This window comes from Monodelphis domestica, chromosome 8 (genome assembly GCF_027887165.1).
Source record: "Monodelphis domestica isolate mMonDom1 chromosome 8, mMonDom1.pri, whole genome shotgun sequence".
NCBI classification, from domain to species: Eukaryota; Metazoa; Chordata; class Mammalia; order Didelphimorphia; family Didelphidae; genus Monodelphis; species Monodelphis domestica.
The window spans coordinates 55577203-55600930 of NC_077234.1; the positions used below are offsets into that span (position 1 = coordinate 55577203).

At 39.0% G+C, this 23728-nt stretch overlaps 1 protein-coding gene across 1 annotated transcript in view; it reads left to right on the forward strand.

Annotated features, from left to right (window-relative positions):
- Positions 1–23728, forward strand: part of SLC9A9 (solute carrier family 9 member A9) — a 747353-nt gene that overhangs the window by 295981 nt on the left and 427644 nt on the right. The window contains exon 7 of the mRNA XM_007502095.2: positions 20430–20568. Coding sequence (XP_007502157.1) covers positions 20430–20568 — 139 coding nt within the window. The remainder of the gene's footprint in view (positions 1–20429; positions 20569–23728) is intronic.

The following is a 23728-nucleotide window of genomic DNA, read 5'->3' on the forward strand; positions in this document are numbered from 1 at the left end:
AGGGGAAGCTCATCCTAAGAGAGAGGACAACAAAGACAGTTTTGGGAAGAGTGAGATAAAGAGGAAGTAGAAGTGTCCCTCCCTTCCCCAGTGTACTGGAACAAAGGCTCAGTACTAGACCACCATATTGTCCACCTCCATATATTACCAGGCAGGTGCCATGCCCCCAAGGAGCCAGACTGAATTGATCAAATATTTTGGAATCACAAAAATTGAATAAAGCCACAAAAACATAATGAATCAACCATTCAATTTTCTCTTGCAGACAGAGAGGCAGAGACAAGAGAGATTAGAGGAATTCAAAAGTTGAGTTTGTATATACAAATGATCTGATTATTTGGTTTCGTTAATGTTCAGTCTGTCTCAAGTCCACTCTTGCACTTTCCATATTCCCAATCCTACAATCTTATTCCATTGGTCAGGGATACCTGAAAAGATTTCAGTCATATGGCTTACCAGATATGACCTACATGACAAAGTCCTTCCCCTATTAAATTCTGACGCGAGTATTTTGCACAGTCATCTTCAATTCACTTGGCAGCAGAATGGGAATTAGCATGAAGCACCTTCTGTGGTTCAGAAACTGGCATTCCTGGGATGGTAATTTGGAAGGTAATCATCAGAGGATGCTTCCCATTCCTTTCTCCCTTGCCTCCTCCTCTTCCTGGTCCCACAAGCCCAGTGCAATCTCACTACATTGCCTGGCCATGAACTGGTAATGCCTAGGGTACCCTGACCATCAAATACCTCTCTGAACATATCTTCCCACTGGGATGGGTGATCTCACCTCAGTCCCCCAGAATCATCTGTCCTTGAGAACCAGGTCATACCGCCACATGCCCAATCAATGAAGAATCAACTGGGGAAATCATCAGTAACAGAAACTACCAAGTGGTTTCACTAGCATTTACTTCCACAATTAGTAAACTCATCCCTAGTCCTTCTCAAGGAATTACTTTCCTTTGTCCTCCTCTTGTGATGCACTAGAAAATTGCTGAGTTATAGTGCAGTAGAAGGACAAAATGTCATATGTAGAATAGAACCTGACTTCAAATCCCAGACCTGCCATTTATCTCTATAATCTTGAACAAGTCACTTCACTTCTATTAGACTCGATTTCTTTATTTGTAAAATAAAGTTGAACTAGATGGTCTCCAAGATCTTTTCTGGTTCTAAATCTGTGACCATATCATCCTAGATAAGTGCTAGCTATTATTAGTGAGATGGCAAGTTCATAATCTGGGGTATGTGATATTTTAAATGTTTTGATAAGTATTACAAAATAATTCTTTTCTTTTGATCCTATATATTTAATTTTATGGATTTTAACACATTATTCTGGGCAGTTTATTATAATAGATTAAATAGGACATTTATTAAGGTTTGATTATATGAAAGATAGCTGTGCTATTAGAGCAACTACTTTTAGTCAGGGCAGGGAAGTAGATAAATACTGGACTTTTTGAAGCCAAAGAAAAAATTGGCAACAAGACCCAGCTCCATTACATTTTCACTGTCTATTCTATCTATTCTGTGTTCCTTGATCCTTTACTTATTGTTGCAGAAGGCAAATTTGAAGACAAGAACTCACAAATGGGAATAGAAATTTGGGTAGCAAATGTGCCCATTTGGTCTCCAGGGTGTCTTAATTACCCAAGTCTTTGTTTGGAAGGTATTTCCAACTTAGGGTGTTTGTACGTGAAATGGAGGAGCTGAATTAGACTTCATAATTTCTCCAACTTTACATCAAGACATTTATGTACTGTCCAGGCTATCTGTGAGACAGAGCTGAATGTAAAATTAAAATAGGAAACAAAGAGGCATCCTGTAATGGGCTTCCAAACCTTGCCACTTTTTACTTTAGCAATAAATAGATTGTTGTTAGACTCTAAAAGGGAAGACTTAAACAGTTCTCTTCTCATCAGCCATTGGACTTAATGATTATAGCCCACTTTGGAAACCCCTCATAATCTAGAAGTGTTCAATTATCATTCTCCGGGTAAGGGATTTAATTGAGTAAATAACATCTTCCATTCCCATTGCCACTTGTCCTGATTGGTTGTCATTGGTGCCAGAGGTCTATCATTAAATTCTAGTCCATGCAATGACAGGCCCCTTATTCTCCTTTCTTATCATTTCCATTTCATTATAGCTTCAAAGCTCTTGTTGTTCTATGTTGGGGGATTATTGTACTTTGGAGGCTTAAGACACCCAAGCCTTTACTACCAAGCTTCTGGGGGTACTCAAGGTGCTATAATCCTGGAAACATGCAGTTGCCTCCCCCATAATGTTACTGAATTAGCATTCAGTGATAAAATACGTTTATTGGAAATGAAAAACAAGAGCTTTGTTGTTTCCTTGTATGAAGCACCACCCTCTCTCCCTTTCTTTTCTTTTCTCTCCCCCACTCCATCTGTCTCAGTCTCTGTCTGTCTGTCTTAATTTCTTTGGAATGCATACCAACATTTAGTATTAAATTCAAGAGATAAGGTGAGGGTTCAAAAGAAAAGAAATATACAGGCAAAAACAGAATAGCCTCTATTTCTAAGGACTTTAAATGGTATTATTATTCTCTAGCCTCACATATTTCCTAGCTGTGGGACCCTAGGAAAGTCATTTCACTTCTGACTGCCTCAGTTTCCTCCACTATAAAATGGGGATCTTAACAGCATCTACTTCACATTGGTGTGAGAATCAAATGGGATAATTAATGTAAAAACCACTTAGCACATGCCTGGCACATAGTAAGCACTTAATAAGTGCTTTTTCCTTTTCCCCTCTCTTTCTCTACCATGAGATTTGATATGTATGCAGATAAGAAAAAATAAGATAATTTAAGGGAAGGCTCTGTAATGACTGCAGGGGTCAAAGAAGGCATTGAAAGAAAGTCCAGCTTCTAAGAGGAAAAAGAGGAGGAGGGACACTGAGGCAATAACTGATGTCTGTAATTAGAAATTAACTGAACATAAAGGTTTGATGAGCATTTTGCCCACATATACTGTCTGGAAGAGGGATATTTTTTCTTTCTCTTAGATAACTCATTTTCCAGGGTATCATATATAATTATATAATTTAACTGTGCTCACTGAAAACTTACAGGTATATAATAAAACTTTTTTTCACTTCAAGGACTCTTGAATTGATATATAAATTAACTAATATTCATATCTGTCACATTAATATTAATAATTCATTTAATTAATGTGTTAATTTTCTCAACTCCATTTCAGAATAAAAATGGCAGATGGTAACATGAATCTATATTGAAAGATAAAACACAGAGAACTGAGTGTGGTTTAGTGGGAAAGAGACTAGAAGGAACTGGGTTCAAATTCTGTTTCTTGAGATTTTTAGCTTTTGGGGTTTTGGTAGTCATTTTAAATTCTGGACACAGATTTCCCAAGAAGAAAAATGAGAGCAGTAGATAACACATCATCTCAGGCCCCTTCTTACTCTAAAATTATAATTGCCTTAAAAAATAAAACACCAATTTTCTCTTAGAATCAATAGTGAGCAAGAAGAATGGTAAGGACTAGACAATGGAAATTAAGTGACCTGTCCTAAGTCACACAGCTAGGACTTGTCTGAGGCCATATTTAAGCCCAGGTCCTCCTGACTCCAAACCTGGAGCTCTATCCACTGTGCTAACTACCTGTCTAGAATTTCCTTTTCATTATTCCACATTGTCTGAAATGACAACTCACATTTCTGTAATATCTGATGGTATTCAAAAGGACCAAGGATAAGCATTATTATTTGTCCCCATTTTGTAGATGAGAAAATCAAGACTAGGAAAAGTGAAATTGTCAAAGGCCCCATGAGTAGTAAGATGCAGGGATGGGATCTGTACCCTGGCCCTCTGACTCCAAATCCACCATCACTGCTTCATTATTAATCTTGCTGCTAACACTGCATCTGTTCTATTGTCTTTCATTCTCTTTTCTAGTCCCAAAGACAGAAGTACTTGGACTTTTAATTACCTCCCCTTCCTCTGACATCCTGGCCCATTTATGCTCCCTTGCTTCTTCTTTAGTCCACAGAGATTTTTCATATTTTCTCCATTTTTCTAATATTGCCATTAGTGCTTGCCCTGGTTTGTTACCGATGACCTCCCCCCATGTTTTTCCTCTGGACCCTGGTATTTGATCTAATCCTTCTATCCATACCCTGTGATTTAGACTCCTAACCCAGTGATCAAATGGGACAATAGATGTGAAACATTTTACTACTCACAGAATGTAGCATTTCACCATCTTTCAAGCCTTTTCCTGCATTCCTACATCCATCCTGCAACCACCTATCCTGGAGTAAATGAATAAATTAATCAATGAGCACTTATTTAGAGGACATTACATTCCCATTATATTCTGAGCACTGGAGAATGCAAATGCTAGACAATCCCTTCTCTCAAGAGTTGACATTCTAACTGGGGGGGAGAAAACACACAGAGGCAAGCTGTGCTCAGAGAGAGTTTCTTTAGTTTGAGAAGTGAAGAGTGGAGCCATTGGAGAGAGTGCATCCACAATAACCTTTCTAGTAGCAATGGAAAAAAGCTTTATTGTATCCTGAACCAGAAAATAAGATTAAGAATCAAATATGGCAGCCCAGTAGACTTTGAGATGGCTAGTAGATGTGACAGATCATGTAATCCACCATACTTACTCTCTAATAATTTCAGAATGATAATGGGAACAACTAAAAAAGCAACTATTTAAAGAAGTGGCAAGTAGTTCTGTGATATGAAATATTACATATATTATCAGATTTCTTCAATATATTGATCAGTTTTGCTGATTTCTTCTCTTTTATTTTTCCTTTTGAACTTTTTTGCTATAATGGATTCTCTGAGAAAAAATTGGAGAGACATAAGTAAATCTGAGTAATGTAAAAACAAAATGAATCAATACAAATTCTACTTAAAAATAAGAAATAATATATCTTAATACCTTTTTAGTCATTGGTTTAAGCTTCTTTTGTTACAGTACTAGAGGCTGGTTGGAAAGGCTCATTAATGACATGAGTAGGGATTTCTTGATTTTTATAGTTCATACTGAGTTTGGGCTCAAACATACCTTTATATCTAGATCCCTTTGCTGGAGGAAACAGTATCATAAAGAACTAGTAGGAGTGATGTTTCTGTCCTGTAACTCTAGCATACTTGGATCTGTACTTTCCTGCAGACAAATTATGCAATTTAAAAATGTTATGTGGAAATAGAACACTGGGGAGATTTGTTGATTTGCAGGCTCTGAGCTTTAAAACCCCAAATGGAAACACACTATAGCAAGCTGACTACCTTCACATAATGTATTACTTAAAGGAGATAACCTCCTGCTAGACTCCTAAATATAACCTTGAACTGCAGTGAAATAGATTCTTCCTCTCTAACAAGATGGATGTTGTATTCTTAATTAAAGTAAGCTCAGATTTAAAGCCCAGATGTTTTCTTCATTGCTTTTGAATTAAAGAAGATGCTAGAAATTCAGCTGATGGGGGCAAATCTTTTCAAGTTGGTTGTTTACAACCCTAGATGTGTCGCTAATATATTAGATGAAATATGCCTTTTTTCCCTGCTGTGGATGTCTTCTCCTTCTTTTCTTCCTCCTCCTCCTCTTCCTCCTTCTCCTTCTCCTTTGTCTTCTTCTCCTTTGTCCTCATTGACTTCTTCTTTTTCTTTTTCTTCTTCCTCCTTCTCTATTTCCCTATTCTTCTTCTCTTTCTTTTCTTTTTTCTTTCTCCTCCTCTCCTTTCTCTTTCTCTTTCTCTTTTTCCTCCTCGTCCTTCTCTTTCACTTTCTTTTTCTCTTTCTTCTTATTGTTAATAGTACTGTTATTAATATCAGACCTGTGGTTTCATTGATCAATTAAGCATTAAGGATCTATTCTAAGGCATTACTTTAGTCATTGCGAGAAGTATATTATTGTGCTAAAAAGAACTTCTGGTGATTATACTCTCTTCATCAAAGCACAGGTATATTTTTTCTCCAATTTTAAATCATAAGATAAGTCCCTGGGGTCCTTAGGGGTTAAATGACTTGCCCAACATTCAAGGGCTGGTATGGATCGCAGGAAGACTTCCTATTCCTTGCCTTGCTCTCCATCTACTCTGTCATCCTGCCTTTATCACATCACACTAGTGAATAAAGACCGAGTAGTTAGCACAGGATCACATTTTCTAAGAAAAAGTCTATTGACCTTGCTAGTGGAGAATAGTGTTACATTTATAAAATCATATACTTTTCCCAACACCCTTTTCCCCTAACATTCTTGCAACATTAAAAAAAATAGTCTTGCTTGGTGATACGGCTATGCTGTGAATTACTGAACTCCATAAAATAATCCATCTATAAATCTGGCCGTCTTTTTCTTATTTGTATCCTCAGTGCTTAACACAATTCCTGGTACAGAGCAGGTGCTCAATATGTGCTATATTGTAGTTTATGGTAAGTTTCCCACCATGGGTCAGCAGTCCCACCCAACTTCAACAGCACCTCACCCCTTCTCTAAAGGATCGCTTGAGGTAGTTTGATGGAATTCACAGCTGGAAAGGATTTAGATAGAGGGAATTCTTGAAGAACAAATAATGAGAACTCAGATCTTGCCATTTTTTGCCTAAAGCCAAGGGCTGCCTAGTCAGTGGCAGACCCAGAATTTGGTCCCAGGTTCCCTGACTCCACTCCAGCCTATTGTACTGTGACTCTAACGGAGCCTGGTGCCTCCCTTTCCCTCCACGAAACTATTGGAAGTTCTGCTTTGCTTGATTTGTGAACAAGTCAAGGGTCCTTGCGTTACACTGTTATTTGTAAGGGATAAACATCCCAACAGTGTCCCTGCAGCCTCCACACCTCGTCAGACCTCATAAAGAAAAAGAATTCGACACTTCATCTCCCTCACCTCTGAGCTGGGGCATGTTTCTTCCCCTGCAGAACCCTGTAACATTCTGACAAATTAATTGCAATTCCTAAATGGCTCGGCACTCTTACAAGGAAAGAGCGTTTTCATTTTTGTCCTTTGGAGCATACAGTGGAAGCGATGATGGGAATCTCTCCACAAAGGGGCCGCGCTAAATTTGGAAATAACATTTGAGTTTCGTTGACATTTCCACTCTCATTTTTCATGGCTGCTGTAATGTCTCAGAGGGAGAGTTTTGACAGTGGCAGCCATGGGTGAGAGCCCAGGTGAACAATGACTAAGAACAATGGCAGATCCAGGTTGGTAGACCCTCTGGGTGTCCTTTCTTCAGCAAAGCCCTACTCAATACGGTGGAAGATTCTATATTAAGAAAACTTGACCTGTGAATTGTCAGCAGTTTGCACAAATGATTTCTTGCTTCCAAATGAAGTGTGTCCTGGATGCTAAAGCTTTTCTTTACAAATTAACTACAGGGTTACCCCAGTCTTATGAAGCATCCCTATCTTGGTCTCTGGGTCTAGTTCCTAAAGGTTGGAAGTCATTTAATCAAGATATTCTGATGGGAATAACCTCAAAATGGGATCAATCTCCCATACAGCTTATCCTTTCCCAATCCTGTAAGGCTGGATTTTACTTTTCTAGTGCCTTGGTCCTCAGTTCCCTGACTCCATTCCTAGACTCCATATCCAAGCCTGGATCTGTCTTACTCCTTAGAGATTAAGTTTTGGTCTTAATTTATTCATTTAAGTGATCTCTGATTTCATTGATGTGGGTACAATTTCCATGAAGCTGATAGCAACCCTCTAGAATTCATCAATTTATCCATTCCAAGGTAGCTCATGGCCCTTCCACTCCTGGTGGCTCGCCATATTAGGGCCAGAATTAGTGCCAACACCTGAGTGACTCAAAATGCACCACAGTCCAGAACCCCTAAGCTCAAGCAATCCACCAACCTCAGCCTCTTTGGTAGCAAGGATTACAGATGTGCACCACCATGCCCAGTGTGATTTTCACCTCTGCCTTTCCTCATAGTTAATACAATCTGGAATGCCTTCCTGATCCTTTATAATTATTGAAATAGTTAATATCCAAGTCAAAGGCTTACTTTGCTATTTATTATTGCTACATACTCCCATGGTGGCCATGGTAAGTCACTGAATCCTGTGTACCAATTCTCTAATTGATGAAATGAAGGAGACTAACCAGTCAATAAATCAGCAAGCATTTATTAGGAGCTTGCTATGCTCCAGACCAAGTGATCTCTCAGGTCCCTTTCAGCTCTAGGTTTTTATGATTTTCCACATACTCCTACCATGATCCTCAAAGCTGATGATGACCTCCTTTACACTTCTGAGGCATTTATGGTGGCTTTTGTTGTTCAGCCATTTCAATAGAGTCTGATTCTTTGTGACCCCATTTGAGGTTTTCTTGGCAGAGATAATGGAGTGGTTTGCTGTTTTCTTCTTCAGTTCATTTTATAGATGAGGAAACTGAGACACATAGTTAGTAAGTGTCTGAGACTGGATTTGAACATAGGTAGTCCTGACTTCAGGACTGGCACTCTATCCACTCTATCACCCATCTACTCTGCCTCATATAATAACCAGTAATCGTAACTATCCCTTATATAGGTTTCCAAGACATTTTGCACTCATTAATTCACTTGACCTTCATTTCCCTAGGAGGAAAGTGCTATCATTACCCCATTTTGCAGATGAGAAAGTTGAGACTCAGTTAGGTTAAGTGAATTGTCCAGAATTTCAGTCAAGAGGTTTCAGAAGTGGGCTTCCTGACTCCATATCCACATTGCCTTTTATCACAGTCTGCTTTTTTAATATCTCTGCTTAAGTATTCTGCTGAATTTTAACCTTTTGAAATCAACAACCATATTTTATTCTCTTTTGAATCACTCACAGCAGTTACTGAAAAAGGAGATGACCCCCAAAAATGTTGGTTTTACCATTGGTTGAAATGTTGAATTGAACCAAAAGAAATAGAAGGAAGAGGAAAAGGGCCAGCATTCCCATGAGCATCAAGAGAATATTATTTTTCAAATGTGTAAACTTGCATTTATGATGCTTAAAATCAAGTCTCTACTTCAGTACTTTAAACAAACAAAAATCTCCAAAGAAATATATAATTTGCTCTCTTTGTTAGAAACCGCATAATCTCCTATGATTCTAGATTTAGAATTGGAAGGAACCTCAGAAGTCATTTAGTGTAACTTCCCCTCATTTTACAGTTGAACAAACTTGAGTCCCAGGAAAAAGTCCCAACTAGGTCACCTACAACATAAATGACAGAGGCAGGGTTTGAACCCAGGTGCTCAGCCTCTGATTCTGGCAATCTTTTCACTCCACTGTGTTGCTCTGAGTTTTTCAAGTAAGAGAAAACCATGTAAAGACAGAGAAACGTTGAGAGGGACAGGATTTTTCCACCTAAACTACCGGGTCACTTCAGCTCTCCCTTTTAGGAAAATGCTCATTTACTCTTAGAGCCCCCATTTAATAAATCCCAAACTTGGAGAATCCTTTTTCACCAGAAAGAAAGAACTTAGTATATATTAAAGCTACTTAGGAATCTGTCAAAGACATGATCAGTGCTAAAATTTGCAACCCTTCTTGATGTCATTATCTGTCTCTCTGCAGTCTAAATCACAGCGAACAGTCATTGACCCCCTCTGCACTTGGACTGATATATAGCCCCTTCCTTTCTGAGTGCTTACCCATTTCAGAAAACATGGTTTGGAACTATACACTCGAGTCAAACATTCCCAAGCCCCGCTCAACAATAGACAAGGAGAAAGAAAAAATAATTGCCTGGCATCAAGATGGGAGAATCGTCTGCTACGTCCAAGTCACTCTTTGGCATTTAATTCAGGTGTCTCCGGAGCAATAATTCACTAAATGTTCCCATAAGAGCTGAAAGCCTTAATTAATGTACCTTCCTAAGCACCCAGCTCACCACAGGGAAGCAGCTTTGGCCTTTGAAAAGAGTGAAACTCAGTAGGTTCTAATTTGAATTCAAGAAATTCCTGGCTAGAATCTCTTCCTTTACCCTTCCAATGTACCTGGAGACATCCTGAAATTCCCAGTCATGTATACTTCAAAATAAACACTCTTCTTCATCAGCCATTGGCAGAATGTAAACCTACTTAATAGGCAGACAATTGCCAGAGTGAATTCTATTGGGTATATGCAATTCTTTGTCCTCTAAAAATCCATTTTTATTTATAATTAAGTAACATGGCTGAAAAGGGCTCAGATGGTCCAGTTATTAAATGATAAATAATATATAAAGATCTGTCTACTTTCTTTAAGGAACAAAGAATTTTAATGGAAAAGTACTTGAGGATTCTAATAATTTCTTCCCAGTTGAATAAACCTTAAGAAAACTTTTTTTTTTTAAAGGCTTTCAAGAAACCCTCACTCCCAACTGTGTTATGCACTATTCTGACATTTTTCCTTATGGACAAGGCCAGAGGGAAACTCAAGTTGGGGAATATCCCCTCCAAAAAAATTTGACATAGCTTATTCATTTTAGGGTAGTTTGGAAGGATTAAGGGTTTTCCAATACAATAAAAATTACCTTCAAATTCTTCTGCTACAGACATTTTTCTCCCTTAAAAAAGAAAGAAAAGCTATCGCAGGTGGTAACAGGATATAGTAGATAACAACTTTGGAGTCAGAGACCTGAGTTCAAGACTGTAACACATGCAGGATGTGCAACAAGGGGCAAGTCAGTTAACCTCAAAGGGTTCTAGGTTGCTCTCTGAGATTATCGGTGGCAGCTAAGTTGTTGGCCAGTACTGGTAAAAAAAAATGTGAAGTTACCTATCTCCAACCAAAACAACAACAAACAAAAATATCCTTCCCAAAATAAATCAAAGTTAAATCTAAGCATTGAACATTGACCAGTACAGAACTAACAAATTACAGCGTTAAAAGAGACTTCAACTGATGTAATGTTCAACTGAAGCAAAAAAAGAGTCCTTTCTCCACTAATGTAACAAATGATCATCTAGTCATTAGGTCGAAATCTCCAATGAGGGAAATGCACAATCATTTTATATTAAGCTCAAATTTGTCTCTCTGCACATGTCACCTAATTATTGTCCTTCGCTCTGTATTCTGGTGCTAAAAAAGATGAATTTAATTCTTCTTCCATGTTCAAGTCCTTTTCAGATATTTGTTATCACTCCACCAAAGGCTATTCTTCCTCCTCCCTCCCTCAGGCTAAATATAAATATAATAGCTAACATTTCTATAAGGCTTTGACATTTACACAGTGCTTCACAGATATTATCTCATGTGATCTTTAGAACAACCTTATGAGGAAGGGACTATTTTTATCCTCATAGATGAGGAAACTGAGGCTAAGAGAGCTTAAATAATTTGAATATGGTCACACAGCTAGTGAATGCCTCAGACTGACTTTGAACTCAGGTCTTTCTAACCGCAAACCATCTTGACCAAAAGGCTAAACCATTTCAAATTAATCAACAGTCTTCAAATCCATCATTGAGTTATAAGCGTGTCTGTCCCAAGAGTGTGAAGAAATCCCCCAGCTGAAGGAGCAGATGAAAACAATTTATTCTATTGGCCATGAAGTCAATGGAAATAGTATTGCTTAGAGCTTGGTTAGACATTGAAGAAGCCAAGGTCATCTACTGCATTCCAAGCCTTCACCAGTTGTTCTGACTTCTGTTTGCCATGGGATTTTGATGGCTCTTGGAAAAAAAGAGTGAAACCATGGACTTAAATCCAATTTATGCAGAAGTCAAAAGACATCACCAGTGTTGTCATTCTGGTCTTCTTTAAGTATGAAAGATATGAAGATGTAACAACCACTCAAGAAATATATATCCACCACACCACTGAGCTGCCCAAACTTCATATGCTCTTGAGCATTCCCTTGATGTTCTCTACTTTATCAGTGTTCTTAACAATAATAGTGTCCATCACTGAACTTTGCATGAGGTCTGACCCCCATCAGTTATTGATAATTTCCCTCGAGCAAGCAAGATATTAAGCACGATCTGACAAGAGGGTGGAAGGAAAATGGAGATGGGGAAATGTGGGTGGGGGAAGAGATAATGGCAAAATACAGCCCAGAAGTGAAGGTGTACCCTTAATTGTTGTCTAAGAAGATAGGTGTATCCTGATATAAATCAAGGATTATCTAAAGGATGTATAGTGATCGATCAGTGGTTCTCAACCTTTCTAATGCCGTGACCCTGCAATACAGTTCCTCATGTTGCAGTGACCCCAAACCAAAAAATTATTTTGGTGGCTACTTCAAAACTGTAATTTTGCTACAGTTGTGATTCCGAATGTAAATACCTGATATGCATTATGTATTCTCATTGCTACAAATCAAACATAATTTAAACATAGTGATTAATCACAAAAACAATATTTAATTATGTGTTGAGAAATATTAATCCAGCAGGAGGCAGCCTGAGCACTGGGGCAGAAGATAAGTCCTGCCTAGGGAGGGGGTTCACAGATACTGCCCTCTTCTTCCTGTCATCTCCCTCCAGCTTGAGCTGAGGCTTCACTTTGCTGGGGTTACTGAGCTCCGTTATCCGCTCCAGGAATTATCAGCTCCAGGATTCGTTCTTAACCCCTCAGGAGCCAGCGCCCAGGTGCTCTCTCTGGGTCTCTGTTTGAGTCCGGTCTCCAGACAACAGGGTAAATCCATCGCCCCTCATAGGGGGAGGGCTGCTGATAGGTAACTAATATTAGTACAATGTGCGGGCAGCAGGGTCCCCGTTCTTTCCGTGATCTTGCTGTAAAGTAGCACAATTTCTCAGTGGCTAAAGCCATCTGAAAAATGTATTTTCCAATGGCTTTAGGTGATCTCTGTGTTTTGGTTGTTCAACCCCCACCAGGGTCACGACCCACAGGTTGAGAACTGCTGTGATAGATGGTTAAATAATGCTAAAGAAAGTTCTAGAAACATCAAGAATAGATTGGTGTGAGTGATTAGTAGTCTTTCAAAATATTTGTGACATCCCAGGAAATTTATGTCCAGGGACCAGAAAAGTGAAGGTAGTGACAGTAACCTCAGTCATATCTATAGAACACCTTCACATCCACCAACTCATTTGTTCTAAAATAAATGCTTTTAGGTGTCGGGGAAAGGGAAGATTCAGACAGTCAATCAGTAAACGGTTTTCAGGTATTTATTATATGCCAGGTGTTGTGTTAAGCAGTGGGGATAAAAAGAAATATTTAAAAATGAATCCTTGCCCTTAAAGAACTTACACCCTAATGGGAGGAGGGGGTGAAATGTAAATAACTATGTTCACAGAAGACATTCTGACTAGATTCAGGAGGTAACATGACAGTGTAAGGGTTAAAACTGTGCTGCCAAAGGATTGTAGGTTAAAATGATATAAAAATCTTTTGTTTGGTTGTCAACAACTTAGTTGAATATATGTGAAAGAAAAGAGAAACTCTTTTCTAAACAACACAGGCTGTGGTAAATTGAGTGCTGGACTTGGAACCAGGAATCTCTGGTTTGGGACTGCATCCAGACCCTTATTAGTTGTATGACTTGGAGCAAGTTACTAAACCTCTCTAAGACTCAATTTCTTCAACTATAAAATGGAGATAATAACAGCATCCACTGCATAGGGTTGAATGAGTTAATGAAGGGGAAGGGTTTTATAAAACTTAAAACATATATGAGTCAACTGTTGCTCTGTTTTTGTGTTCAATTTTAGTTGTCAATGGAACATCTCTCATGGATGGCTTTCTAAAACTAGACTAAAGGACAGAGTTCAGGACCACAAAAAATATGCCTCCATTGTAAAATATTCAAAACATAATGGAACCTCTTGGCAGATTATTGAGAGAATCCAGTGCCATCTTCCAGTTGAAACTAGGGACCTTGACCAGGTATATGCTCCTGGTGACATCTTTCCTCTAAAATTACTTTGTTTTTCCTTCACTTTTAATATGTTGAATCCCTTAGGAGAATGTAAGCTCGTTGAGAACAGGGAATGGTTCATAATTCTTTTGTCTTGATATCCCTCATGAGTATCACAATGCCTTGTATATAATTGGCACTTAATATTTCTGAAATTGAATCCAATCATCACCCTGTAGGTGCTCTGTATGGGTTTGCTAATGGCAATATTTTTGCCTCAATAAGCTGTTAAGGTACTAAGCAAATCTCTACTATCTTACCAAAATTATCCATATATTTGAGTTATATGAGTGAATACTGTCCCCCACAAAGTTGTAATGAGAAATACACATCCTTTGGGAACCTCAAAGGGTCACATAGATATCTTTCATTGTTATTATTGCTATTATCATAAAAATGTTATCATATATTTTATTTTTCCATATCTTAATTATTATTATTGCCACAGAATATAAGGTCCAGAAGGGTCCTGAAAGGTCATCTTGTCCAACTCCTTCATTTTTACAGATAAGGGGCTGAGAACCATAAGTGAAAATATTTACCCATGATCCTGCTGACAGTAAAATGGCAGAGACAGACTTCAACCCCAGGACTTCTAATTCCAAATACAGTGTTCTTTCAATTATACTACACAGTCCTAAGGAAGATAATTCTTACCAATGCACCTTCCTGGACACAAAGAAGAGATGAGTTCTTGTACACATCATCAGCATTACAAGTTCAGCATTTATCAGTTTCCTTATTGGCTCATTCATTATTAGTCCACCTCTTCCAACTAGAATAGGAGATCAAGGGAAAAGAAACTGTCTTATCATTCTTTTGTTATCTAACATGGTTATAGGAACATGGTGGAAGCTCGATACTTTCTTCTGGATTAAATGACCCATCAGGAAGCTGTCTGTTCCTACCCCATGTCCCACTCCTATTCATCTTCTCACAAGCAAAGATGGATCACAGTTACAGGGAGGAAAACCTTGTAGCTGAAGCAAACTACACATTCAGGATACGACAGAAACAGAAATGTCTAAATCCAGGTCAAATGCAAGGAGACTTGGTGCTTCAGCTAAGCTATCTTTGCTGGGTGGGAGTAAATGAAGGTCATCTCTCCTTAGCATTACTGGAGTCCTAGCCCCTTCCAGGCCTCTGTAGCCTAGCAACCAGCTTCTGCAGTGCAACTCCTGAAAGGAAAAAAAAATGATATCTGGGATGGGGAAATAGATGAATATGTTAAGGAACAGGGTAGGGCTAGATAGACCAATGAAACCACTGCATCTCTGGGTAGCCTTAACCATAATGGATACACGTGTTATGTTCACTGGCAAACTGGTCCAAGAGAAGTCATACTACCTGCCTCTTTCCTCCCCTTCCAGATTTCAGTGTCCAATAAATTATCTTAATTTGACATTCACACCATCTTTCTCTAGCTCCATATCAAGATCCAGTTTTCTATCAGCTTCCCCTGATCCTTTGTCCTCTACTCTTGAAGAATTCAATACCTGATTAACCAACATTCTGCTTTTTTACCATACTTTCATATTTGAATATATCAATAGATGTACTGATGAGCACACTAACACCCTGGCCATCAACATACTTAAAGTTCAGAACATTTATCTTATCTCCACCAAAGCAATATACTAAGATATAGATGATAGGGAGAGAAAGAGAGACAGACAGACAGACAGACAGACAGCCAGACAGACAGACAGAGACACAGAAAGGGAGATTCTTGAGCTTACCATCCTCCATAACTGCTTATACTCCATGATATAAAACACAGGAATACCTCTCCCGAACAGATGGAAGAAACCAATAAGAAGGTTCAACAGCTGAGAGGGTGACACAGCAAAGCACAATGCAGCTGAGGAAGTCTCCAGGTGTAACGACTTTTCGTGCCACTGGATGCAGGCTTCCAACGCCGAGAGAGAGGGACTGTCTCTGTGCAATGACTTTTTCACTTAAATCTTCATGCACAAGTGTCTTTGTGCACACTCATCTATCAGAGATGAAAACGCACAAAGACAATCTTCATCCTCAGTTACCGAGAGACTACTACTACTACTACTACTACTACTACTACTACTACTACTACTACTACTATTACTACTACTACTACCTCTCCCAGATGTTAACCTCTTATCCTTCCATCTCTTTCTCTGCTGCAGTCATCTTAAATTTCATCATGACCTTCTCTTTCTTATAGAACTCCTGATAGTTTACTTAGCCAGTATTGGTCTCAAGTTTTTCACTCTGAGATCTTGACCCTATAGTTAACCTGCAAAAAAATATTCACTATTCTCTACCCTTGGATCTCTTGCACCCTTTGTTGCCAATGCCTTTCTAAATTCCCAGCTCCAAGCTGTCTTGATCATCCAAATTCTCTATGCCTATTTGTAGGCTGTTGAACATTCTTGGAGAAAGTCACACAGCCATGCTAACTGAGTTTACTGCATTTTTATCATTTAATATCAACTGTGTTCTCATGGTTGTGTACCAAGTTCTTTGTTCTCTATCAAATTTCCCACAGCATCTGTTCCTAATCTTCTTTTCTCTCCTCAAGAGAAAAGAAAATAATCTCCCAATAATCTCTTGATTATGTCATCAAATGACCTTTTCAAAATGATCATCCTTCTTGACCTCTCTGCAAGCTTTCATACTATTGATATCCTATCATAAGCCAGGCTAGTCTGGCAATTCAGGTTCAAATTTTAAAATGTAATAAGGCACTGTGTGTGGATCATAAAATTCAATTAAAACCAATTTTACTAAAGAAAATTAAAAGAACAAACCCTCCACAGTTAAAAGAGAAATAGAAAGGTTATTTGCCAACTTCTACAGTTACCACAACTGGCTAAGTTAAATCCAGAAGGGATCTCCTTCAGACAATTGTCACACCAATCAAAACTTTGAGCCTTTTCTCCTCTCAGAGAAGTTCTCGTACTTCTTACAGCAAAAGTCATACAGCCTACCATAACTCTTCTTAAAGTACTGGCCCAACCTATAGACCACTTAGCAGGACTGCCAAAGGACAAAGCAGAGGAGGCAGAAGGCATATGGGAAGAGAAAGTAAGAAGGGAAGATATAGAAAGAAACACTGTCCTCTACAATGCTCAAGCCCACCATCCCATCAGAACCCTTCCCTCGTGACAGCTCTCAGCTCAAAATAAACAAGGCTCCTTCATGAACCTCCTCATCCTGAATTTTCTCTTCTCTAGAGTTTTCTGACATTGATCCTTCCTGGTTATCTGACTCTTCATTCTCAATCTTCTTTGAAGGATCATGGTCCAAGTTTTGTACCCAGAACTTTGTCCCCATCCCCCCACCTTCCCTTCTCACTTTACATATATTTTCATCTCTGTGCCAATAACTCTTAAATCCACACATCTAGCCCCCATCTCTCTCCTGGGTTCCAATACCACATCACTAAATACTTGCTGGACTATATCCCCCTGGATAGCCCAAAGGCACCTCAGGATCAATATGTCAAAAAATAGAACTCGTTATCTTTCCTTCTAAATCCATCCCTGTTGCTTACTTTCCTATTTATATCAAGGACACCACCACTAACCTTCCAGCCTTCCAGCCTCTCAACCTTGATGACAACCTCAGCTCCTCACTCTGCCTCATCACTCATATCTAATCAGCCTACATCTGTCAATTTGACCTCCACAAACTATCTCAGGTCCATGCCCTTTTTTATAATCATATGGCCGCCACCCTAGTTTATGCCCTCACCGTCCCTCACTGAGACTATTGCAGAAATCTCCTAATTGGGCTCTCTGCTACCTGTCTCTTCCCTCTTCAATCTGTCCTCAACAGAGTCCAAATTAATATTTCTAAAACACACATGTACGCACTATTGCCCATCCATTCTAAAGACTCTCCACTGGCCCTCTGTTGCCTCTAGGATAAAATTCAAACATCTCTGTTTTAAACTTCAGGACCTCTAGTCGGGCATCAGCCTATCTTTCTAGACTCATAATATGGAATTCTCCTTCACATCCTCTAAGTTTCAACCAAACAAACTTACCTAAATGTAGCATAACATTTCCCAGCACCATGGCTTTGCACAGTCTCCCATGTCAAGTACACTCTCCACCTCTGAGCATCCATAATTCCCATCATGAATCAATTAACGGCTCCTACATGAGGTCTTTCCTGATTCCCTCCCCCCATTATTTGTGCTTCCCCCACCCCACAGATGCCAAAAGAAACAAGCAAAACATAACCGGTCATCTTCACATTTATTTTATATTTTCTTATCACTGAACATGTGACCTCTTCACTTCTACCTCCCAGTTATTATTCTGTGTGTGTGTGTGTGTGTGTGTGTGTGTGTGTGTGTGTGTGTGTGTGTGTGTACACACACTATAAGGAAATCTAGGTGTTGCAGTGAATAGAGCTCTGGGCTTGAATTAGGAAGACTCATCTTCCTTACTTTCTCACACTTACAAGCTGTGTGACTCAGGGCAAGTCACTTAACCCTTTTTGCCTTGGTTTCTCCCATTGTAAAATGAGCTAGAGGAGGAAATGGCAAAACACTCTAATGTGTTTGCCAAGAAAAATCCAAATGGGGTCATGAAGAGTCAAACACAATTGAAATAACTGAACAACAACAAGGACAGGAAATAGTTCCTTGGAAAAAGAAATCTCTAGCACTTAGTATGGCATCTTATGTGTTGTCAACATTTAATGAATTGAATTGAGGAACATAGGATGTAGGGACCCTACAACTAGAGCTAGTAGTGCCTATCTGGTCCAGCCCCCTCATTTTACACATGAAGAAACAGGTTCAAGGAAATTCAATGCTTTGTCCAAGGGGGCACATAGCCAGTGTCAGAGGTGGGATTTGAACTCGTACTCCTGAGCCAAGGAATGTTCTTTCCTGTTCAAACTGAGTTAAACACAAATTCTGTGCATCATAAGACACCTCTACCAACCTAATGATTTTTGGGAAATTATTTGCAAAGCTGTGTTAATATTGAAAAGCCTCCCCGGTGGGCATAATGCAAACAGAATGTTTTATCATTACTATTTATCATTACCACACCGGAATGAAGAAGTTTGCTAATCTTAGGCAAAGCCAGTACTTCAAACCTATGAATAAGCCTTGGGCATTGGGGAAGGAGACTTTACAGCATTCCTCCTTTACCAGCAGATACAATAGACCTAAACCTGGTTTTCTGCAAAGCATAATAGTTTATAAAAAGGAAAAAAATGCACATCAAAGGCAGTACTTTTCTCTCATAAATTTCAAGGGTTACACTCAATATCCACATTCTTCTTCATTATCCAATTATAGGATCAAAGAGAAAAGTGTTTGGCCTAGTTCTGGGGCTTAAAGTCAGGAGATAAAAACCAAGCACATTTCAAACATCCTCGGTTATGCACTGGACTTCTTGGCAGAGAATTAGTCTCTGCTTTTTAGACTCCTCTTTAACTAGTCTCCGGATGAAAGATATCAAATGAGAAAACTAATCATCAGAAGCACAAAAATCTCACCTCTCTTGGTAAAGTCTAATCTACATCTTTGCAGCATCTAATCTGAATCCAAGTTTAGATGGATATCTGAAATATCCTTCGCTGTACCGTGTAACAAAATGCTCTCTAAAATCTAATGGCAAAATCTTTTAGATTCTAACCCTGATGAGTTACGAGGTCTCACGTATTCAAAGACAGAGTCACAAAAAACACAAGCATGACAATGAGGATTTTTGAGGGGAGCAGGCAGTCTTGAAGGCACCTGCACCGATTTTAGGGGGGGGGGGATGCTAAGCATTTCCTAAAGTCAAAAATGGCTGATGCTTGGTGTGGACATCCCAGGTTTGGTGGCACTGGCAGAAAATAGTAAATGTGGCATCGTGAAAGCTATAGCTTTCCCATTGTATAGCGTTCCCATTGGTGGAATGATTTCCTTAGTGGAAATAAATCTGATGGCATCTGCCAGAACTAGGACATAAAAGATAACCTCTAGCAGCTGCAGCTTTTTGTTTCTGTGGGAAAATGTGGACTTTTTTCTCCCTAGGGGTTAATATCGCATTAGAGTTGACATTGCCAGAGTTCTGTTTCCGAAGGGTTACGCTGGTGAAGAAGAGAAATGCTTTGTGGTTTATGACAAGATCACAGCTGAAGATTCTGTACACACCATGATTTGTATAGGCCATTTGTGCATAAGCCATAAAAGTGCACTTTTTTAAACCAGGAACATTTGTGAATATATAACAGCACCAAAGACATATGGCCAATAAATAATTCACCGTTATCCATCTTCTTTGCAGATTCCTTATACACCTACCATGTTTTAATGTCTAGTTTGCTCGGAAACGATATTCTTTACGATGCTTCCTATATAAAAATGTTTACTGACTGGCAGCAGAATGGGGAGGCTCTGAGATCAGGCTGCTAAAGAGACAGAGCTTGACTCAGATCTCCATCTTATGGGCAATTCCTCTCAATCATTCCCATCAGCATGTTGGGAGAAGAGAGCTTTCATCTTTTCCATACAAGGTCACAAAGCTCTGCCTAGGTGTGGTCCCCCTATGATGATGCTAATTAATTCTCCTTTTTTTTTTGTCTTTTCAGTTCCATATCTATTTATAGCCCGAAGGACAACCCAAACACTTTTGATGCTGCAGCATTCTTCCAATCTGTTGGGAACTTCCTCGGCATCTTTGCTGGATCATTTGCTATGGGGTCTGCTTATGCTGTCGTCACAGCTCTGATATCCTTTGTTGTTTGGCATTTTGTTTTGGAAGCATGTTTATATGTTAGAGCAGAATCCCAGCCCCAACTCACTGTGCATCAACAAAGATGGGCAATGATGTCACGATGGTGCCCCACCCCCTCCCCAAAACAAATGCAAAGCTGTGAGGTTGATTTGCATCAGGTGTGGATTTAATAATAATAACTGACATTTACATAAAGCATTAAGATTTACAAAACTGTGTTTTGTAGGTCACAACCACCCTGAGAGGTAGGTGCTAATATTATTCCCATTTTTATAGGTGGGGAAACTGAGGCATATAGTGATTGGTAGTCTGAGGCAGGATTTGAACTAAGGTCCTCCTGTTTTACTGTACCAATAACACTACACTTCTAAATCAAAAATGAAACCAAATATTTCTTGCCACAATCTGACCCCAACCAAACTCCCTGGGAAGCCTAAAGCATTCTCGCTGAGGATAATAACATGATAGACTCCCAGCTGGAAGAGAATTGACAGGTTTCAAATTCATTGGTCACTTAAGGGGGGATCTACCCCAAGAATGTTAAGACTTGTCCCAGTAGAAAGGGCAGATAAGAACAATCTATTCCAGCAGCCATGAAGGCAGCTGCAGCAGGAGATAGGGAGCACTTGGAGCTTGGTTGGACATCAGAGAGGCAAGAATCTTGTCTTCCTATATCTTTTGTCTCAATACTGAACTTGGATGACTCTGGGAGAGAGAGTGAGGCTGGAGACTCTATGCAACTCTGCCTCACTTAAAGCCAATTCATGTGCAAGTCAAGACATCAGCCTGGTGATGTCATTGGTCCTCTTCAAAAAATGAAGGACAAACAACAAACTATAGCCATTTGGTCTATGGAATATGTGATGGAGCCTAGTGCAGACGCTATCTGCCAAAGTAAATTCAATTGAATTAAGTACCTATCAAAAATTCTGCTTTATCAGCACTGTATTAGGTATAGGAAGTAATTGCGTGATTTGTACCTGCCCTCAAGGGGAGTGAACTCTTGAAAGATGAGAAAAGACACTCAAAAAGTCATTAGCAAATTATTTGTGAGAGTAAATTGATTAAGGGAAAAATGAGTGTCACCTAAAATAAATGTTAGAGGACCGAAAAGGAGAATGAGAAGACTGGAGTGATTACAGAAAATGTCCCAATCTTTTAGCTGGATCCTGAAGGATGGGGAGGATTTTGAAAGCAAGGAGAAAACCAGGAATTCAGGAGTAGAGTAGAGGGGCTGGGTGAGAGATAAATGAAAGCAGAATGAACTGGAGTAGAGGATTGGCAAATAGCAAGAGATGAAGTTAAATAGATAGAGTGGGCTCAGATGGCCAAGATTTTTGAATGCCAGGCGGAGGCTTCTTACTTTTATTTGTTAAACAATCGAGAGCCATTTGAGCTTTTGATCTGGGGATTGGGTAGTGAGAGCAGTGTTTAAATAAAATTGATTTCATAATAGAAGGAAGGAGGAAGAGTTGTTAACCAAGGGTGCATGAAATTAGAATTTTTAATATTTTGATAACTGTTTCAATAAAAATTGTTTTTCATTGCAACACTATGCATTTTGTGCCTTTAAATGCATTATTCTGAAGAATCCATTGGGTTTACCTGCCTGCCAAAAGGAGTCCATGGCATATAAGGAAGTTAAGAACCCCTGAACTAGGGGGGGAAAAGACTGGAACAGAGACCAGTTAGGTTATTACAATAATCCAGGACCAATGGAATAAAGTCTGGTGTATAGTAGAACCAGTATGAATGAAAAGACCAGAATGGAAAAGAGAGCTATTTGGGAGAAAATCACTAGACTACAATGATGGCTAGAGACAAGCAAAGGAGAAACAAGAATCAAACAACAAACGTGTTTTGAGCCATGGCAAAAAGAATGATTTACAGGAACAGAAACAGAGAAAACAGAGGAGAGGTTGCGAGTTCGATTGTGAGTTTATTGACTTCAGTACAGAAAATAAATGTGAAAAGGAGGAGAGATGCAAAGTGGAAAGAGACGGTTCCTAGAATTCTGAGCTCAGCTTTAAGAGGAGAAATTTTAGGAATTCATTCACACAGAGATGCTAAGTAAAGATGTGAGACTAGACTACTTCAAAGGAGAGAGAAGGGGGAGAGGAACTGAGAGAAGTGCGTAATAATAGCTGATACCAATTTCACTGGAGTAGGATACTCTCTGGGCAGAATCCTCGTTTCTCAATGCAGATGACATTTACTGTGTAATTTATATTCTTAGAGAGTTTCTTAGAAGCAGTCAGGTTCAGTGACTTGCCCAAGTTCCATAGCCAGTATATATCAGATGTGAAACCAGGCCTTCTGTGAGCCTGCCTATAAAATTTATTCTGTATCCATTATACTATAGTGTCTTTTAACTTATTTTCATCTCTTTCAAAATATTTACATTTCTTCATTATTCAGTTAGATGACATTTAAGGTCTCCTATAGTTCCAAATACATAATCCTGTGATTTTCATAAAAGCCATTTTCTCTAGTTTACAAAGAAATTAAGGCTCCAACAGATTAAATTACTTTTACTACTACTACTATTATATTTTATATACTTTACAAAGCAAGATATAGATATTATATCATCTGATGTTTACAGCCGCCTTGAGCTTAGGTGCTATTTACCTCATTTTACAGAAGAAGAAACTGAGGAAGACAAATATTAAGTGACTTACTCAGGGTCACATTTCTGGAAAGTGTCTGAGACCAGACTTGAACTCAGTCCTTGACTCCAAGTCCAATCTTCCTCTATCCACTTAGTTGCTTCTCATCATGCAACTTGAAAAGGACAATCCTGAGCCTACAAGTCATTTTCTCAGCCTGGTTCCATATTCTTTCTGCTACACCACATTCAAGCATCCTGGCACTTGAGCCTTTTGAAATACCATCAGGGAGAATATAGAGAGGGAGAAAAGGAACTAAACAGTTAGTAGAGAAGGAACAGTCAAAAGGTAACCAGTTTCTTGTAATTTCTTGGAAACCAAGGAAAGAGAGGTTTTCCTGAAGGAGAGAAGGAGATGACACCATCAAATTTCATAGCATTCAAGGAAAATGTAGGCAGAGAAGTAGCAATTGGATCTGTGACTTCGAAATTCAGCACACAATTATGAAGCCACTTCTCTATTCAAGGGTCTTTGCTAAGGCCAG